This window comes from Littorina saxatilis, linkage group LG8 (genome assembly GCF_037325665.1).
Source record: "Littorina saxatilis isolate snail1 linkage group LG8, US_GU_Lsax_2.0, whole genome shotgun sequence".
Lineage (NCBI taxonomy): Eukaryota > Metazoa > Mollusca > Gastropoda > Littorinimorpha > Littorinidae > Littorina > Littorina saxatilis.
The window spans coordinates 26,610,565-26,630,656 of record NC_090252.1 but is presented as its reverse complement, the minus strand read 5'-3'; the positions used below and the strand labels follow the sequence as shown (position 1 = coordinate 26,630,656).

Below are 20,092 nucleotides of genomic sequence, written 5' to 3'. Positions count from 1 at the left end.
GTTTTCTCTGAATCGCTCTACACACACACACACACACACACACACACACACACACACACACACACACACACACACACACACACACACACACACACACACACACACACACACACACACACACACACCATCACCACGCTCGTCTCGATCCCCCGTCTATGTTAAAACATTTATTCAAAACTTGTAAATGTAAAAACCATCACATGTCTCATCATAGTTCATGTTGACAACATTGTTGCAAACAGAAGCGTCACATCAGTACACTTTGGAGTCACACAGTAACACACACATGCACGCACACGCACACACAGTCAAGACATTTAGGCTTTTCATCCAGGTCCAACTTGCCATTTGTTCTCTAACTCAGGAACAACAGCTAGGGGAGGGTGTGGGAGCTGAAAGGGGGGGAAGGGTGGGGGTTGAGTACGTAGTGTGAATTGTGATGCATGCTGTACAAATCCAAGTTTTGTTCGGGGGGTTCATCCCAGAATAAAGTAAGCCAGCTTAATTAAAAACAGGCGCATTTTTGTGTCACCATTGTGTCACTTTTTTTGACAAATCAGAGAGGACATGTAAACCTTACTTTGAACCGAGACGTCGTCCATTACTCCAGACACGACCAAAAGCAGGAAGCCATTGCGTCGTTGTATTGACTGTGCGGTTAAATTCTGCTCCAACACGGCAAGCTGGCAATTTCTGCTTTTGAAGATTTTTCACTGCACAAGGACAAGAAAACATTAAAGCCCCAGTCTGTCTCAAATGGTTTACAAAACGATTTAAATCTTCTCACGAAAAAAGCAGTTCTAACCTTATGGAACACACTTGCAATAGCATTTAACAGCATTAAATGACACAGTTAGTTTTAATGGCTATTTAGCTTGCATAAACCACACACCAGATTTTGTGGTTTATTTCACCCCTGAGCCATAGTGTCACACACTTTCCTTTTTTTCACAATTTCGTCATCAGTTTGTGATTTCAATGCAACTCGCTGTATCTGCAATACAGTAAAACCTGCGAGCAAAGGACACTCTTGGGGAGCCTTGCCACTGTCCCTTGTAGCAAGGTGTCCTTTCTTATGAAAATGAATGTGCCAACATTTTTTTGGAGAAAAAAAACCCAGCAGCCAAATGAATTACATGTAGTTTTACTTTATGTATGTGTGCATGTTTATATATAAATGTAAATAGAGTGTCTATGCATGTTTACTTCTTTCATTTTCTTTCATTACATGTAATAACAAGAAGGGCAAAGCCCATACGACTCACATGCTTGACCTTGACCTTTACATGACCTTGACCTTCAGCTAAACCTAGCAATGACATCATACACTAAGAACTGCTTTACACATTTTTCCTACCAAAATACATGTGACCTTATCCAAGGTCATGCAACACAAAGCTGTTAATTCAAGACAGGAAGTACAATGGTGCTTAGTGGCTCTTTCTACCATGAGATATGGTCACTTTTAGTGGTTCACTACCTTATTTTGGTCACATTTCATAAAGGTCAAAGTGACCTTGACCTTGATCATATGTGACCAAATGTGTCTCATGATGAAAGCATAACATGTGCCCCACATAATTTTTAAGTTTGAAACAGTTATCTTCCATAGTTCAGGGTCAAGGTCACTTCAAAATATGTATACAATCCAACTTTGAAGATCTCCTGTGACCTTGACCTTGAAGCAAGGTAAACCAAACTGGTATCAAAAGATGGGGCTTACTTTGCCCTATATATCATATATAGGTGAGGTATTAAATCTCAAAAACCTCAGAGAAAATGTGAAAAATGTGAAAAATAGCTGTTTTTTAGACAACATTTATGGCCCCTGCGACCTTGACCTTGAAGCAAGGTCAAGATGCTAAGTATGTTTTTTGGGGCCTTGTCATCATACACCATCTTGCCAAATTTGGTACTGATAGACTGAATAGTGTCCAAGAAATATCCAACGTTAAAGTTTTCCGGACGGACGGACGGACGCTGGGACGGACGGACGGACGCCGGGACGGACGGACGGACGGACGGACGACTCGGGTGAGTACATAGACTCATTTTTGCTTCGCATGTGAGTCAAAAATGAAAACCAAAACTTGATGTTCAGAAAAACAATTGTTGATAAAAATTCTAAACTGGCACTGCATTAGTCATACAGAAAGTGACAAAGAGAAAAAGTTCAAGGATAGTCTGCAACATGTATGTACAAAACCACAATCAGTAAGTTTATCACTGGGGTTTGCGGAAAAAGTCAGAGAGAGAGACAGAGAACGAGCGAGAGAGAGAGAGAGAGAGAGAGAGAGAGCGGTGCAATCGGTTTCTTACGACCTGAAGCAATGGGCCATTCACGGGAAGATTCTTTGATCGAGCTGTTGAAAACCACTCGAAGAGTTCTTCGTTCAACTCATCATAGGTTGTTTTTCTTCTCTTAACACATGTTGCCGTCGATCTGGCACCGGATTCCCACTGACTGAGAATTTGTGTTCGATCAGCTTTTATGTTACCAACATCACCAGACAAGCGCTGAGGTGGAACCCCCAGGGCAAGCGAAAGAGAGGCCGTCCAAGAAACACCTGGCGACGCGACCTGGAGGCCGACACCAGAAAGATGGGCTACACCTGGAGTCAGATAGAAAAGATGGCCCAGGACAGAGGACTCTGGAGAGCTGTTGTTGGCGGCCCATACCCTGACAGGAGTGACGGGCATTGAGTTGAGTGAGAGCTTTTATGTTGGAAATTTGAGTTTTTCTGCAATTCAGCTCATCAGCAACTTTTCGAACGGACAGCCCCTTGTCCAATTTCTTTATGACATCGACTCTCTCTTCTAAAGTCAAAAATGTTCGTTTTGGCATGATGAGACGAAGACGAAGGATGAGAGGAAGATGCATCACAGTACAGAAAGTAGAAACCCGAAATGCAAATTTTTGTGAGTTCACGGCATCGACCAATGAGCGTGCACCATACAAAAATCAACTTCTTTTAAGTGCTGTCATTGGCTTACAAAATAAGCTTCTCGCGCGTTCACATCACCAGCGAGATTTTATTTGCAGAACCAAGATGGCGGACCAGCGTCTGCTAAAAGCTGTCTGCTTCAAGGGTTTGTCCGTTGTTGACAAGTAACGAACCCAATCGGGACCAAAAAAGGGTGTCCGCGTCCGCGCCTTTGAGGTGTTCGCTCTTTTCAGGTGTTTTTGAGTGGAAAATACATCCGTCCTCACTTGAATTGTCCGTTATGCTAAGGTGTCCGCCGAAATAAGGGTCCGCTAGATGCAGGTTTTACTGTAGCACATTATTGTGTACAGCTGTCCCTGCAATGTACGGCCCCCGGCGTGAGCGGACACCTGACATGTACGGACACATTTGCTCGGCACGGAGTGTTTTCCTTCTATATTTGCCCCCCCTTAAACGGACACCTGCAAAACGTGGACGCGGACACTCATTTTCGGTCCCAACAGCAGGTCATACCTCCAATGTACGGACAGACCATCGTCAAATTTTCACCACAACAAAATCGATAACAGAGCAGTCCGGCTCTTGGTACAAAGATCACAGCCGCAATGGCGTGATGAGTCGTTCTGTTTCAGATCTGTACGGTTTTATGTAAGTTCTGTTTTATTGTCAGACTTTTTATGTGTAACTATGTGTCTATTACTTATCTAACGTATTTTTCATCTTTTTAAAAAAATTCTTTCTAGATTATCTATAACCATAAGTGGTCGTTGTCTATGAAATTTTTTAATGCTTGTATGTTATTTCTTACGTAAAATGTTGAATTTTAATGTCTAATGTAAAGCGCCATGAGACTGCCATTTGGCGGTGAACAGCGCTATAAAAGAATGTTTTATTATCATTTAAGTTATTGAGACATCCCAGATTCATTATTGAACGAAGCGCATAGCGCTGAGTTCAATAATTATTTTCGAGATTTGCTCTTTTATTTGCATTTTAATTTCTGTTGGTAAATTCCAGTGTAGCGTTAAGCTGAACAGTGATGATCTTTCAGAGAGACCTCATTTGAACTCGGAGAAAGGACTGTGCTCTTCGTTATTTGCGATTCGAAACCTCCAAAATAAATGTGGCATATTTCTCGTGTTGTATCTTCACTCATCGGGGAGTCTGATACTAAATATGAACGGTAAGAATGCTCTGAACCCTACACGTATTATATCCCCATAGCTTTTTCGTTCACATTTGCCCAACATGTTAATTTGCTGAGCGGGGTTTATGTCGTCTGCTAGGCTAGGGCAATCGAACCACTGCAGTCTGCACTGAGTATATGGTAAGAACGTTCTGAACCCTACACGTTTTCGATTACGATTGTTCTTGCCTTGAAATAATAATTCAGAAACCATTCATTTACTGAACTGATGCAGTCGTATTTCAGTGTAGTCTGCTACGTATGACAGAGTCGATCGAGTCAGTCTTCCAAATGCTGGTCTGGTACGTTATCGGAATAACACTTTTGTTTTCTGTTAGCCGCTGGGAATTCTATACTAACTCATCATTTGGTAATGTGGATGATAAGCTACATGCCACTAACACGTACGGCATATGAGAAGAATCTATGCAAGTCGGCGAAAATGAGATGAAACACAGCGGCTTCTATTTTTAGATCAGTGGCACTGTGGCACAGGCACATGCAATCTGTCAGAAAAAAAACCCACTTCTGCTTTAATTGAGAAGCAGGGAATTTATGGTCATTTGGTATTGTGGAGAATATAAGCTACATGTCATTAATTAATTCTGAGGATGAGAGCACAGTCTCGCTTAGGCAAAGGGCGGAAGAATACGCTCTGTGGAAAAGTTAGCGTACTCCAAGAGTGCGCTAACAGTTTTAGCGCATCGCCATTAGCCAATCAACTGGTTCACATTAGTCATGTGACACCAGTACTTACTGACAATTATTATTATTACCTCTGAATCTAAAATGCAACAAATGACTGAGAGTCCCACAAACTTATCGGAGGCGGTTGGCTTCAAAGAAGCAAGCTATATGCAAACAAGAAGGGCAAAGCCCATACGACTCACATGCTTGACCTTGACCTTTACATGACCTTGACCTTCAGGGTCAAGGTCAAATAACTAAACCTAGCAATGACATCATACACTAAGAACTGCTTTACACAGACCTGTTTACCCTAAACCCGAGGCAAGAGTACTTTTCCAAAAAGTTGAGTGTATTTTTCAAAAAGTTGGTGTACTTTGCAAGCAAAGCCATATGGGCTAGGGAAAATGTACGTGTTTGTGTAAGAATAGCATGTCTTGTGAACACCTTCAGAATGTAACTCCTTCCAATACAACAGGGATAAAACAATTTTATTTACCTGTCAGTTTATAGCATTATATATAACCAGTGTCTTCCGGGCAAACAGATTGATAATGAAAAGATGAAGTTCGTGAAATAACATCTGCGGTTGACAGTGGCAAGTTCATTTTACAATCATCTCAGAAAACATTGCTTCAGCACGGACTACAGCCTTTTCTTCTGGCAGGATTTGCTTTGCGGGAATGAACTTCATAATTCCTTGGCAGCTTTCAGCGGATTTCTTTGCAGCAACCTTGTCCAGGTGAGTTTTGGAAATGCAGTGTCGTTCGATGTCATATTTCCCAGCATGGACAACGGAGAAATCTGATTTACAATACTTGCAGTGTGCATGACTTTTTCCCATAGTCGACTCCACAATTCCTGGCTCTTTCTTATATTTCTCCAAGAAAATCTGCTGCTTCTGCTGTTTAGACTTGGTACAGTCATCCGAAACTGACACATTTTACCGCTTCATTTTGCCACGATTGTCCAGACGATCGCACGAGCCAACAACTGAACAAGGTTTCCACAGCTGAAGACTCGCTGTCATGGTTATCTCCCTTCGACCAAAACCGGTATCAGTTGTACCATCCCGTAATCAGCACACCAACACCGGAAAACGTATTCTAGACTTTTTCTTATGCGTATTTTGTGCGTGTGTCGCGTATTTGCGTACCGATAATATTTTGGCGTACAAAATACGCCCAAATCGTACTGGTAAACAGGTCTGTTTATACATTTTTCCTACCAAAATACATGTGACCTTGACCCAAGGTCAAGGTCATCCAAGGTCATGCAACACAAAGCTGTTAATTCAAGACATAGGAAGTACAATGGTGCTTATTGGCTCTTTCTACCATGAGATATGGTCACTTTTGGTGGTTCACTACCTTATTTTGGTCACATTTCATAAGGGTCAAAGTGACCTTGACCTTGATCATATGTGACCAAATGTGTCTCATGATGAAAGCATAACAATTTGTGCCCCACATAATTTTTAAGTTTGAAACAGTTATCTTCCATTGTTCAGGGTCAAGGTCACTTCAAAATATGTATACAATCCAACTTTAAAGGACCCTTGCGACCTTGACCTTGAAGCAAGGTCAACCAAACTGGTGTCCAAAGATAGGGCTTACATTGCCCTGTATAGCATACATAGCTAAGGTTGCCATTCTCGATAACTTCAGAAAAAAATGCGAAAATGTGAAAAATGGTCGTTTTTAAGACAACAATTACGGCCCCTGTGACCTTGAACTTGAAGTGAGGTCAAGTTGCCGCACATGTTTTTTGAGATCTTGTAACCATACACCATCAGGCCACATCAGGTGTTGATAGACTTAATAGTGTCCAAGAAAATCCAACGTTAAAGTTTTACGAACGGACGTACGGACGCCGGGACGGACGACTCGGGTGAGTACATAGACTCACTTTTGCTTCGCATGTGAGTCAAAAATTAGTCTGCTTGGGGAAACACGACCTTGCGCGACGTGCTTCCGGGCTCCCTTTTTTAACACTTTCAAAATTTCGAGTTGTACTGATCTTGTCTTGATAAAAAAGAAATCTTCCATGATTTAAGATTGTTCGTGTTAAGCTGTCAATTTATTATTTAGATTTTAAAAGTTAGGTCTAGCGCCAAAACGAGGCATCTGATTGTGGTACTAGACAATCCGGCTGGCCAAGCAAAAATGAATTCTTTGAGAAATGCTCATTCTTTACGGAGAGCACCTAGGATGTTCTCTAGCGGTGAGTATTTAAATGAAAGGGTGTGTGTACTCTGTGTAAAAGCCTGGCAGTGTCTGTGACCAGAAACTGATGGTTTACGTGAAGCTGAGTGTGCCTTTAATGTTTAACTTGCAATAACTCTTCATAAAAGGCTTCCACTAAGTAAAAACACCCAAAGCAGTAGTTGTCAGTCACTGGTTAACTCTAGTAGTAGAAGGACTGGGTGGCCGAGTGGTAACGCACTTGCGCTCGGAAGCGAGAGGTTGCGAGTTCGACCCTGGGTCAGGGCGTTAGCAATTTTCTCCCCCCTTTCCTAACCTAGGTGGTGGGTTCAAGTGCTAGTCTTTTGGATGAGACGAAAAACCGAGGTCCCTTCGTGTACACTACATTGGGGTGTGCACGTTAAAGATCCCACGATTGACAAAAGGGTCTTTCCTGGCAAAATTGTATAGGCATAGATAAAAAAATTTCCACCAAAATACCCGTGTGACTTGGAATAATAGGCCGTGAAAAGTAGGATATGCGCCGAAATGGCTGCGATCTGCTGGTCGATGTGAATGCGTGATGTATTGTGTAAAAAAATTCCATCTCACACGGTATAAATAGATCCCTGCGCCTTGAGTCCGAGTCTGGAGATACGCGCGCGATATGGTCTGAAGACAGAATGTGGTGTAAGCTCTCAGCTTTTGGAGGAATGATAGGACAGTTTGGAAAAAAGCGCCAAAACTGACACTGCCTTGCGGTGTCAGACAGGTGGTCCAAAGATTTATTATTCAGTAACACCCGTCAGAGGTCTTCTGCAGGTGATCGTTATCTAGATGTTAGAAGGGCAAATATGAATGTATGTCACACGCTTTCTTTCTTTGCCACTACTACTACCCCGAAAAGAACAAACATTTCGCGGATGCAGACACAGAAAGACGTCATGAAGAATGCGATGCTTCAAAAGATACAGACTGTGACGATGACTGTGACATCATTCACATATATACCGAGACGTCATTCAAAGTTGTTCGGTCACTTCCGTCAAAAAGTAGATCTCTCCACAATGGCTGCTCCTGTGTTTAGGTTTGTCAAGCTTGAGTACGCAAAACGTGTTTGTTCTTTCCTCTGTTGAAGCTGTGAGACATAAATGCTATTCCGACTTGGTCATGTGACAGACGTTTTCTTCCACACGAGATTACGTTAATTGTCTAACTCGTAATCTCGTGTGGAAGAAAACGTCTGTCACACGACCAAGTCGGAATAGCAGGTAATGTCAGCTACCGTGACTGATCACATTAGCAGCTCTAGAGTTAGGCAAGATGTGTTATCTGGAAACTATTTGACAAAACCCGTGTGGTTGAGGAGGGCACCCCTGCTCTAGGAATCACCCTAAAAGGTCTTCAACATGCAGGAGACATTAAAGAAACAAAATAATCAAGGCCTGCTATTGTCTCATGTTCTATGCTATAACTTACAGTACTGGCTGAAAGTGGCAGCAGTTGGACCTATTTCTCCGTTGCCTTTAAGTCCATCTTCAATCAGCCAGGGAGGTGTGGCCCCTGTATATATGTTGCCCTTACTCTCCTCTCCCCCCTCTTCCTGCACAAACATCAAAATGTCACAATAAAGCAAGTTAACAAATTCAACAGAAACATTTATAGCCTGAAATCCATTTTAGTCTCATGTGCTTTAATACTTATTGTACTTCGTCTCATGCTGCATAATTCTCCAATGTCAACTCTGGACAGAAAGTTGCAGTAAATAACATAAATTCACTTAAAAGTTACATTCATACTCAAAATGTGTGACAGTGCATTTTTGTCGATTTTTTAATTGGTACAAAAAAGTGTGACAGATATCAAAGTTGACTGCCTTTAATGGCATAGAAAGTTTGAATGAATTGGCAAAGGAATGAATACTTTATTTGGAGTACAAAAATGGGTGCAATAATATTTTGGCTAGTTTAGTTCACTATTAAATCATTTACCCATACATACATTTTGCTTGTTTTAAAACCAGCCACGTTACTACTTGGCAGTTCATGTTTGCAATAAACACACAGGGTCGAATGAAAGCATACAAATCAATGTCAACACTATTCATACAATTCCAGGCAAACTTTGGGTTAAAAACAAAGACCAGTGTCCTTTAAACGATTATGGTAACTAACTACAGGGTGACCCCACAAAAATGCAACCCACAAAAATGTTAATAACTTCTGCATCTGTAGACCGAATCACTTCATATTTGAGGGACATACATTTCAGCCTATGCATGACCCTTCCACAAAGTGACAATTCTATAGATCAAATGGTTTGATTTTTGTGCAATTTCAAAAAACGTTGCCAAATTCGGGGATCGACTCAACAGTACATGTACAAGGTTTAAAATTGAGCGGTAGCCTAGCTAACCCGATTGAAGCCCTCCAGATTGTTACCTTTGGGGTAATTCAAATGACATAGTATTCTTTAATCAACATAAGACAATGAGTGACTTAGATACAGCAATTACAGGCAGGCTCAGGGCATTTCGCATGGATGATTGCTTTCATGTCATTGATAATTGTTGTGCGACATTGCGCGGGTGTAACTTTACAACGAAGGGGTTACGTTTTTCAGTCATTTGAGTTTGGCAAATATCTTCATAGTTGTTGTGCATGCACTTCAGTTCGTCCACGACCATTCTACAAAGTTTTGAGTCTGTAGGTAAAATGGTACGATACTTACCTTTTCTCCATAATGTGTTCCAAATTACATCTCCGAAATTGTCAATGGCACGAAAGTTTTCCTGCTTGGGGATTGCCTAGCTGTAACTGCTTTCTTCAGGTCATCGATGATCTAAGGGGTGAAGGGAGTGTTTGTGTATACTCAGACATTCAGATAATCCGAAAAGTTAAGGTCTGAAGGGTTTTAATTAGGTAAGTATTGCTGCCGCTCAATGTCAAACCTCGTTCTGTTGAGTCGATCGCCGAATTTAGTAACCATCTTCCAAATTGCACAACCGTCAAACCATTTGATCAATAGAATTGTCAGTTTGTGGCAGGGTCATGCATAGGCTCATATTTATGTCCCCCAAATATAGAGTAATTCAGTCAACAGATGTAGAAGTTATTCGCATTTTTGAGGGTTGCATTTTTGTTGGGTCACCCTGTAGTTGACTATTACATTATTTACTTAAACATACATTTTGCTTGTTTAATCCAGCCCCCTAGCTGCTCAGTAGTTAAATAATATTGTTAGCAATAAACACACAGGGGTTGAATGATAGCTTACACATCGATGTCAACATTAATCATACGATTTCAGGCAAAGTTTGGGTTAAAAACAAAGAACAGTGTCCCAAATGCAAGGTACCAAACTTATAACTCTTTGCAGACATAAAGAACCGCGGCAGTGTTGTTGAAACTAATGCAAAAAAATCATGATCACAGCGAATAAATGACTCTGCTCGATACAATCCCATTTCTTTCAAAAATATACACATCAGACTTTAGGATTTGTGGCAGCAATGCCGGATCACTTGCCTCAAGTGATAGCTGACAAGGTGTTTTGTCAAAGTTCACATGAGATCGGCAGTGTGGGAAACTGACATGAGTGCTTAGCGATCACTGCAGGCCATCAAGTGACTCATTGCTCTGATTTGCAGATTTTCACAGAAAAAGGCATCATATCGATTGGAAACAGCATAGCATACACATTAGTGTTATATTAGCAGTTATTTGCTGCGATTGTGGTTTTAACTGGTCGACCACATGTTTCCGGTTTGTAAGAGGTTTGCAACTCTTCCACAATACTTGCAAATCCTGACAGTTATTTAAAAATATTGTCAATTCAGGACATTACACTAGTCACCTTCAAACTTCCCTATTGCGATTCCACTGAAAATGTATTGATTCACTAGATGAATACCCGGCTTCGCCGGGAAGAAGTAGAACCGAATGTACCCGGCTTTGCCGGGTGAGTGGCGCACCGTACGCCGGCTTCGTCGGGTACCCGGCTTTGCCGGGTGAGTGGCGCACCGTACGCGATTGACGCCACACGAAGGAAGGGAAATAAACGCGCAAAACAGTGAAGAAGATAAGGAAGAGTTACTGGGAATGGATGTACAGAAAAACCATAAAAACCAAAATCGGTTCAGCTCTGCGAGGTGAGAGCACGTGTTGAAAATTTTCATCGACCAGATTGTGTCCGAGGTCTACCTGAATATGCCCACCAAATGTGAAGCAGATCCATCGAGAACTTTGGCCGTGCATCGCGAAGTGACAGACAGACACACACAAGCCGTATATAGATATAGAAACAAGCGCATAGTTGCAAATCTAAGCACTTGGTCATGGATCATGGAAAAGAAAAAAACAGCTTCGGATTTAGAAAATATGATGGTTGGCAATTTGTCCTGAATAACGTCAGAATGACATTTGCTATCGTACATCGTAAAATTTGATGACATCGTCACAAGTTTTGGTTTTAGGTAGCCAGGGCCAGTAACAAGACAAGTGTTGATTACTTTACTGGCATTTTTGCCACTTTGAATGTGTGCAAAGTGGTAGTTTTTGAAAAGTTCTTTGCAGAATAAAGTAAAGATCTTTATTCTAATAATAGTAAAGATCTAATGAGCTTTATTTAGACAAAATACAGAAATGAGCTAAATTAGATATAACAAAAACGTGGCTGTACACCAGTTTGCCATGTACATTGAGAGAATTTCAGCACATTTTTGTGTACTGACTCACTTGGAGATGAAGTTAAGTGAAACAAAATCATGATAATTTTGTGAAAAGTCGTTATAAATATAAGTGCACTGATCGTTGGTCGTATGTCGCAACAGCAGGGGACGTAATATAGAGGTAAGAAATACTAAGAAATAAAAGGAGAAATAATGTGTCAGAGAAAAGTGGGTGGTGATGTAGGGGGAGACATACAATGGAGGGGTTATTAGGGGAGGTACAACTGTATCAAGCAATGCTAAACACTCACCAACGATGACGCTGAAATGTACGTAAGACCATGACCAAAAGCAGACAGCGTTTTCTTGCCAACTGATCCTGCAGTCCTGGAATCCTTGGGTACACTGACACTGGACAGGGCAACGGGCTCATCGCGTCCCACACTGGATGACCTCACAAGCTATAACATTCAGGAAAATCTCAACTTTCTATTTTTGAACTTGCCATCATTGTGAACTCAGAACCTTAGTGAAATGAGTACCGGTACACATATTAGAACAAACAACTCATGTTCTACCCATACAAATTTGTTTGGTTTAGCTGTTGTGCTAAAAGTGTTGTTTTGCCATTTTGAAGAAGACTGGTGTCAGCCTCGTCAGAAGCCGTAAACGGCATGTTTTGACAACATTTTTTGTGGGCTATGTTGATAAAAAACGTGTAGTTCTGTAATGGTTCGTTGTATTGCTTTTAAATTTGACATGAGTATTGTTAACACAAGTGCAAAAGAATGTGTAAAATATCACGGCGCAGGGGCGTCTTATCCAGGTGGGGCCATGGGGCTAGAGCCCCACCACTTTTTCCCCCCTTAAAAAAAGAAAAGACAAAACAGAGAAAGGGAGAGAGAGAGAGAGAGAGAGAGAGAGAGAGAGAGAGAGAGAGAGAGAGAGAGAGAGAGAGAGAGAGAGAGAGAGAGAGAGAGAGAGAGAAAGAGAGCCTCAAAGGGAAAGAACTCGATAACGCTCTTCTTTTGCAATAGAGACAGAAAGTTCCGATTTGGTGTGTCTGCTGCTTTTTCACGAGATTGTGCTATCGTATTTCCTAAGGTGTGTAGTTAAGTTTGTGATTTAGTACTGTAGATCTTTTTAGTTCATCACTACATTCAGTGCATAGTTTGTCATAATGATATGGTTCTGTGGAAGAATGTGTGGGTGGTAATCTTGTTCTTGATTAATTCGATTTGGTCCTCGTGTTACTAGATCTAGGGTCAGAGCGCTTGTAAAAGGCAGTTGGTTCAATGCCTACCATGCCGGCGTTGATCTTGTACAGCATGGCCAATCGGTTGTTTTTTCTTCGATCTTCTAAGCTAACCCAACCTAGGTTCTTGAGCATGGTTATTTACAGTGCCAGGTTCTCTATCTCTGTAGTTCAGGGACTGCAAAAGAGCCAAATTTCGCTGATGTCTCAAGTTGGTGTTCTTTTGAAACTTGTTCTGGTGATGCCTGCCACGAATGCTACAAGCGAGCGTTCTTTCAGTGCCATGAAGAGGGTGAAAATGTACCTTCGCGCCAACATGCTGCAAGAACGTTTAAACCATCTCATGTTGCTTCATGTGCACAAGGAGCGCACAGACAGAATTGACTTGGTGCATGTTGCCAACAACTTTGCAGCGTCACCCCATCGTCGTGACATCTTTGGCACGTTCACCACATCAGACTTGGCAGGGACAAGCGTTCTTCAGGCCACCAAGGCCACTCAAACTGTCAAGTTTGACTGAGACAAAGTGAAAAGGCGTGACTGCCCACTGGACAACGTGACAGGGCCTTTCTGTGCGTTCACTGACGTTCAAGTAAGTGTAAAGTAAATATTCCTTGATATTGTTTGATAGCCCCACCACTTTTTCATAGCGTGTGACGCCCCTGCGGCGTATAAATACAGTGCGAATAAACACTTACTATCGCTGTGAGCGACGTGCCAGTTCAGTCTGCTGCGCCGGACTGGGTTTTGATGTTGGAAGACCTGTTTTTCGTAATTGTTCTTTTGGGTTCACATTTCCATATCATCCAAGTGCTTTGTTGCTTTTGTACCAAAATTGATCCCAAATTGCAATATCTATTTGTGTTGAAGTTTGCAAAATGCTGCAAAAAAGTTCTTACAGTTTAAGAAAACTTTTCTGAAAATTTCTAGTACGTCCAACAAACTCATAAAAAAAACCAGGATATTTTACACATTCTTCTGCAATTGTGTAAACAAAACTCATGTCAAATTTAAAAGTAAAACAACGAGCCATTACAGATTTATCCACATAGCCCACAAAAAAATAACGCCAAAACAAGCCTTTTGCGGCTTCTGACGAGGCTGACACTAGTTTTTTTCAAAATGACAAAACAACACTGCTAGGCACAACAGCTGATCTGTATGAAATTTTCTTCCATTTGAGATCAAAAACGGGGTCAGTCTTGCTTATTTTGATTTTTTTTGTATTTTAGTGTCTACAAATTTGCTTTTGCGAATTTGCTTTTGGGGGGTGTTCCAGATCTCCGGTCCCCGGCATAAACATCAATTCATGAAAAACAAAACTCTTTATTTCATACGATAGGGGAATGAATTACCTTTCTGGATATATACTTGGTTTTAACATAACTGGCCGCATCACATCGCAAAATGTATCTGCCTATTTTTTTTATGACAGGTAGTGTAAAAGCAAAGGAAGGCAACTCTTACTTGGTTATACATTCAAGGACGGTATGAATGGATGTAAGTGTGTGTGTGTGTGTGTCTATGGTCGCCATAACTCAGAGAACTATATGAAGAAGAAACAAAATAGAATGTTCATGAAGCCAAGGGAGGTAACTTTTGCTTTGTTAGCTGTGTAAGGGAGGTTACTCTTACCATGACTAACTGCTAGTCTTATAATCTATATTGCAATGCTTTTTCATAATTATTTCCTGAAAAACAATAACGCATCCACTAAAACATCCACTAAAAAACAGAACCGTGAGGCTCATAGGATACAGTGAAGTAAGACCAGCGGTACTGGTAAACACACCTCCTGCTGTATACCCGTCCATTTCACTGCCTGTCTGACCTGGTCTGCAGCACGGATCTTGTCTCTCTCCTGCAATTACACGCATGAATACTTTCAAAGCACAACTTTAACTTCTTGACACACGAATACTTTCAAACAAAACTTTACCTACTTGACACATGCATACTTTCAAAGCACAACTTTACCTACTTGACACATGAATACTATCAAAGCACAACTTTACCTACTTGACACATGAATACTATCAAAGCACAACATTACCGTCTTGACACATGTATACTTTCAAAATACAGCTTTACCTACTTGACACATGAATACTATAAAAAAAAAAATCCGCTTTACCTACTTGACACATGAATACTTTCAAAGCACAACTTTACCTACTTAACACATGAATACATGTACTATCAAAGCACAATTTTACCGTCTTGACACATGTATACTTAAACAAGAAGGGCAAAGCCCATACGACTCACATGCTTTACACATTTTTCCTACCAAAATACATGTGACCTTGACCCAAGGTCAAGGTCATCCAAGGTCATGCAACACAAAGCTGTTAATTCAAGACATAGGAAGTACAATGGTGCTTATTGGCTCTTTCTACCATGAGATATGGTCACTTTTAGTGGTTCACTACCTTATTTTGGTCACATTTCATAAGGGTCAAAGTGACCTTGACCTTGATCATATGTGACCAAATGTGTCTCATGATGAAAGCATAACATGTGCCCCACATAATTTTTAAGTTTGAAACAGTTATCTTCCATAGTTCAGGGTCAAGGTCACTTCAAAATATGTATACAATCCAACTTTGAAGAGCTCCTGTGACCTTGACCTTGAAGCAAGGTAAACCAAACTGGTATGAAAAGATGGGGCTTACTTTGCCCTATATATCATATATAGGTGAGGTATTGAATCTCAAAAACTTCAGAGAAAATGGGAAAAATGTGAAAAATAGCTGTTTTTTAGGCAACATTTATGGCCCCTGCGACCTTGACCTTGAAGCAAGGTCAAGATGCTATGTATGTTTTTTGGGGCCTTGTCATCATACACCATCTTGCCAAATTTGGTACTGATAGACTGAATAGTGTCCAAGAAATATCCAACGTTAAAGTTTTCCGGACGTCCGGACAGACGTCCGGACGTCCGGACGTCCGGACGGACGGACGGACGGACGACTCGGGTGAGTACATAGACTCACTTTTGCTTCGCATGTGAGTCAAAAAACCAGCTTTACCTACTTGACATATATGAATACTTTCAAAGTACAACTTTACCTACTTGACACATGAAAACTATCAAAATACAGCTTTTCGTAACTGACACATGAATACTTTCAAAGCAAAGCTTTACCAACTTGACACATGTATACTTTCAAAGCACAACTTTACCTACTTGACACATGAATACTTTCAAAATACAGCTTTACCTCTTGTTGACACATGAATACGATAAAAAAAACACAGCTCTACCTACTTTACACATGAATACTTTCAAAGCACAACTTTACCGTCTTGACACATGTATACTTTCAAAATACAGCTTTACCTACTTGACACATGAATACTTTCAAACACAGCTTTACCTACTTGACACATGAATACTTTCAAAATACAACTTTACCCACTTGATACATTTAAATAAAAAGAAAACACACCAGTAACCAGGTTAGGTACGTTTATATCTACAGTTGTATAATCAATATTTCGGCATGTTACTGCCTCCTTCGGGATGGTAAGCTTATCACTTACCACTTGATACATGTATACTTTCAAAATACAGCTTTAGCCACTTGACACATGAATATACTTTCAAAACACAGTTTTAATCCACTTGACATTTCAAAGAGTGACATCTTTGGGATGCAGGATGAGTCCAACCAAAAGTAATTATGCTTTACAGACATAGAGGACAGGGTGGCCGAGTGGTAACGCACTTGCGCTCGGAAGCGAGAGGTTGCGAGTTCGACCCTGGGTCATGCCGCAATTTTCTCCCCCCTTTCCTAACCTAGGTGGTGGGTTCAAGTGCTAGTCTTTCGGATGAGACGAAAAACCGAGGTCCCTTCATGTACACTATATTGGGGTGTGCACGTTAAAGATCCCACGATTGACAAAAGGGTCTTTCCTGGCAAAATTGTATAGGCATAGATAAAAATGTCAATGCTCGCCTAATAGGCTACTGAGCTTTACTGGCCGATGTGAATGCGTTATATATTGTGTGTAAAAAATGTCTGTTTGTCTGTCTGTCTGTAAAAAATTCCATTTCAAACGGCAGAAATTAATATGTAAGCGCCTAGGGCTATATCTAGATTAGGCGCATAAAAATGATCACAATAATAATAATAATAATAATAATAATAATAATAATAATAATAATAATAATAATAATAATAAGTGATGAAAATTTATGGACATGCATGTACAGAACTAAGTGAAAAAATAATGCAACATACTCGAATACTATATTCTGTTACATTAGTGACTTTTTTTTTCTTCAAACTTTTTTAAAATACAAACCAGGAATAAAAACTCAAAGGTAAACATAGATTCTTGCAGGATATTTAACTGGGAAATAAAGGGGAATTCCACTATATTGAGTTCCACTAAATCGAGGGTTGGACTACATTGCAATGACACGCTTGGGCCCTGAACAAAAACCGACATTTTCTTAACAATCTTGTCTCCTGTCGGGTTTGCAAACTGTTGCAAGAACGTCTACTCACTTGGGCTTGTACAGCACGTGTCAAACTTCACATGCATACACACAGACCCCACCCCATGCACACCTGTTGTTCCCAGACTTCGAGGAAGTACAGTCAAACCCACCTAAAACAAACACACTAGTCTTCTCTGCTCAATCGGGCCATCTTTCGTCGCTGAATTGTCGTCTGATTTCTTTGTGGCGAACAATCCGCTTTTATGGGTTTTGGAAGACATGGTGAGAGCTCAATATTCCCCGAGTTTCACGAGATTACACTGAAGCATGACGAGTGGTCATGCCAAATGAGCAATTTTGACATTGTAGCCACTGATAATGCATGCGTCACGTGCAGAGCTCACTTGTGGCAATGGACGAAAGGTCGACGACCAGATAAACATTTTCTGCAGTTTGGTGGATATCCTTGTAGCCATATAACTAAATTAACCAAATATTACAAGCTATGCGTTTCTTTTTTTGAACAGTATATATTTGTTTGTTTTTAAATGTAGGTGTTTTTGGCTCACGAAGTGTAGCCTATGCGATCGTAACTTTGTCTGTCTGTGCGTTTGTGCGTGCATGTGTGTGTGCGTGTGTGCGTGTGTGTGTGTGTATGTCTGTGGTAGAAACTTTAACATTTCCGAGTCTATGTGTGAGTGGTTATCCAAGACTATGGATAAAGCTCGCATAAGATTACGTCACGGTCAAAAGTGTTTGACGTCAATTAATGCATCATGACGGCATGCCTCCCTGTAGTCTTTCTCTCTCGCGTGGTGTGTGTGGTCTCGGTCATTGTTATTTTGAGCGGGCCGAGACTATTTGGCAGTCGTGTCCCTGTAAGTAGGCAGACAGACAGATCTAGATCTAGTGTCTCTCTTTCTTGCACAGTGTCACCTAAGCTTACTGTGTGTGTGGGTGTGTATGTGTGACGGAGTGATTGAGTTTGTGTTACTGTTTGTCTATTTCTTACGTGAGCCTTGAAGGCTTCACCTCTTGTTGTTTTTGAAGTGGGGAAGCAATAAAAATCGACGGAAATGTCGTCGATATCACTTTTGCACTGAGCTCAGTTTTGCCCAATTGACCAATGGAAATCCACGTAACATATGAAATAGCAATATTACAATATATTACCTTACTGGGAGAATGCAAGTTTCCAGTACAAAGGACTTAACATTTCTTACATACTGCTTGACTAAAATCTTTACAAAAATGGACTATATTCTATACAAGAAACACTTAACAAGGGTAAAAGGAGAAACAGAATCCGTTAGTCGCCTCTTACGACATGCTGGGGAGCATCGGGTAAATTCTTTCTCGTCCCAACCAATATGGGACTCCCCCCAACCCGCGGGGGGTACTTAACAAGTCGCGTACGGAAAAATTACTACATTTAGTCAAGTTGTCGAACTCACGGAATGAAACAGAACGCACTGCATATTTTCACCAAGACAATACAGCTTCGTCAAACCACGCGACAAGGAAATCGCTCAATTTTCACGTGTAAAACGAAGTGAAATTGACATGCCAGAACAGCGCGGTAGTGTATTGCGCTAAGCAGGAAAGCGCACTTTTCTGTATTCTTTTGAACTTTCTGAGCTTGTTTTTTTTATCCAAACATAACATATCTATATGGTTTTGGAATCAGGAAACAATACAGATTAAGATGAAATCAATTAACAATAACACGGCATTTTCTCTTTTTTTATCTGGTGGAAAAGGAGCAAAAATATTTTACGATCATCTTATCAGAAAGTCTGTTAAAAGTGTCCCAAAGGCATGTAAAAGTTGGGAAAACCTCCTTGGCACTAAAATTTTCCATAAAACAAAGAAAATACAAGATGTGAAATATCAATGGTTCCAAATTAAAATAAATAATAGAGTTCTCGTGAATAATTCAATATTGAAGGACATGGGTGTAGTCACAAGTAATGTGTGCAATTTTTGTGAACTGGAAAAAGATACAGTTTACCACTACTTGTGGCAATGTGAACATGTCCAGGTTTTTATATTTAGTCAAGTTTTGACTAAATATTTTAACATCGAGGGGGAATCGAAACTAGGGTCGTGGTGTATGTGCGTGTGTGCGTGTGTGTGTGTGTGTAGAGCGATTCAGACTAAACTACTGGACCGATCTTTATGAAATTTGACATGAGAGTTCCTGGGTATGAAATCCCCGAACGTTTTTTCATTTTTTTTATAAATGTCTTTGATGACGTCATATCCGGCTTTTCGTGAAAGTTGAGGCGGCACTGTCACGCCCTCATTTTTCAACCAAATTGGTTGAAATTTTGGTCAAGTAATCTTCGACGAAGCCCGGACTTTGGTATTGCATTTCAGCTTGGTGGCTTAAAAATTAATTAATGACTTTGGTCATTAAAAATCTGAAAATTGTAAAAAAAAATAAAAATTTATAAAACGATCCAAATTTACGTTTATCTTATTCTCCATCATTTGCTGATTCCAAAAACATATAAATATGTTATATTCGGATTAAAAACAAGCTCTGAAAATTAAATATATAAAAATTATTATCAAAATTAAATTGTCGAAATCAATTTAAAAACACTTTCATCTTATTCCTTGTCGGTTCCTGATTCCAAAAACAATCTATATGATATGTTTGGATTAAAAACACGCTCAGAAAGTTAAAACAAAGATCGGTACAGAAAAGCGTG

At 40.4% G+C, this 20,092-nt stretch overlaps 1 protein-coding gene across 1 annotated transcript in view; it reads right to left on the bottom strand.

The window, feature by feature from the left end:
- Positions 1-20,092, bottom strand: part of LOC138973175 (centrosomal AT-AC splicing factor-like) — a 50,444-nt gene that overhangs the window by 11,790 nt on the left and 18,562 nt on the right. Inside the window, exons 5-8 of the mRNA XM_070345865.1 lie at positions 14,718-14,786; positions 11,982-12,131; positions 8,481-8,604; positions 581-713 (exon numbers count right to left, since the gene is read on the bottom strand). Of these exons, the coding sequence (XP_070201966.1) occupies positions 581-713; positions 8,481-8,604; positions 11,982-12,131; positions 14,718-14,786 (476 nt within the window). The remainder of the gene's footprint in view (positions 1-580; positions 714-8,480; positions 8,605-11,981; positions 12,132-14,717; positions 14,787-20,092) is intronic.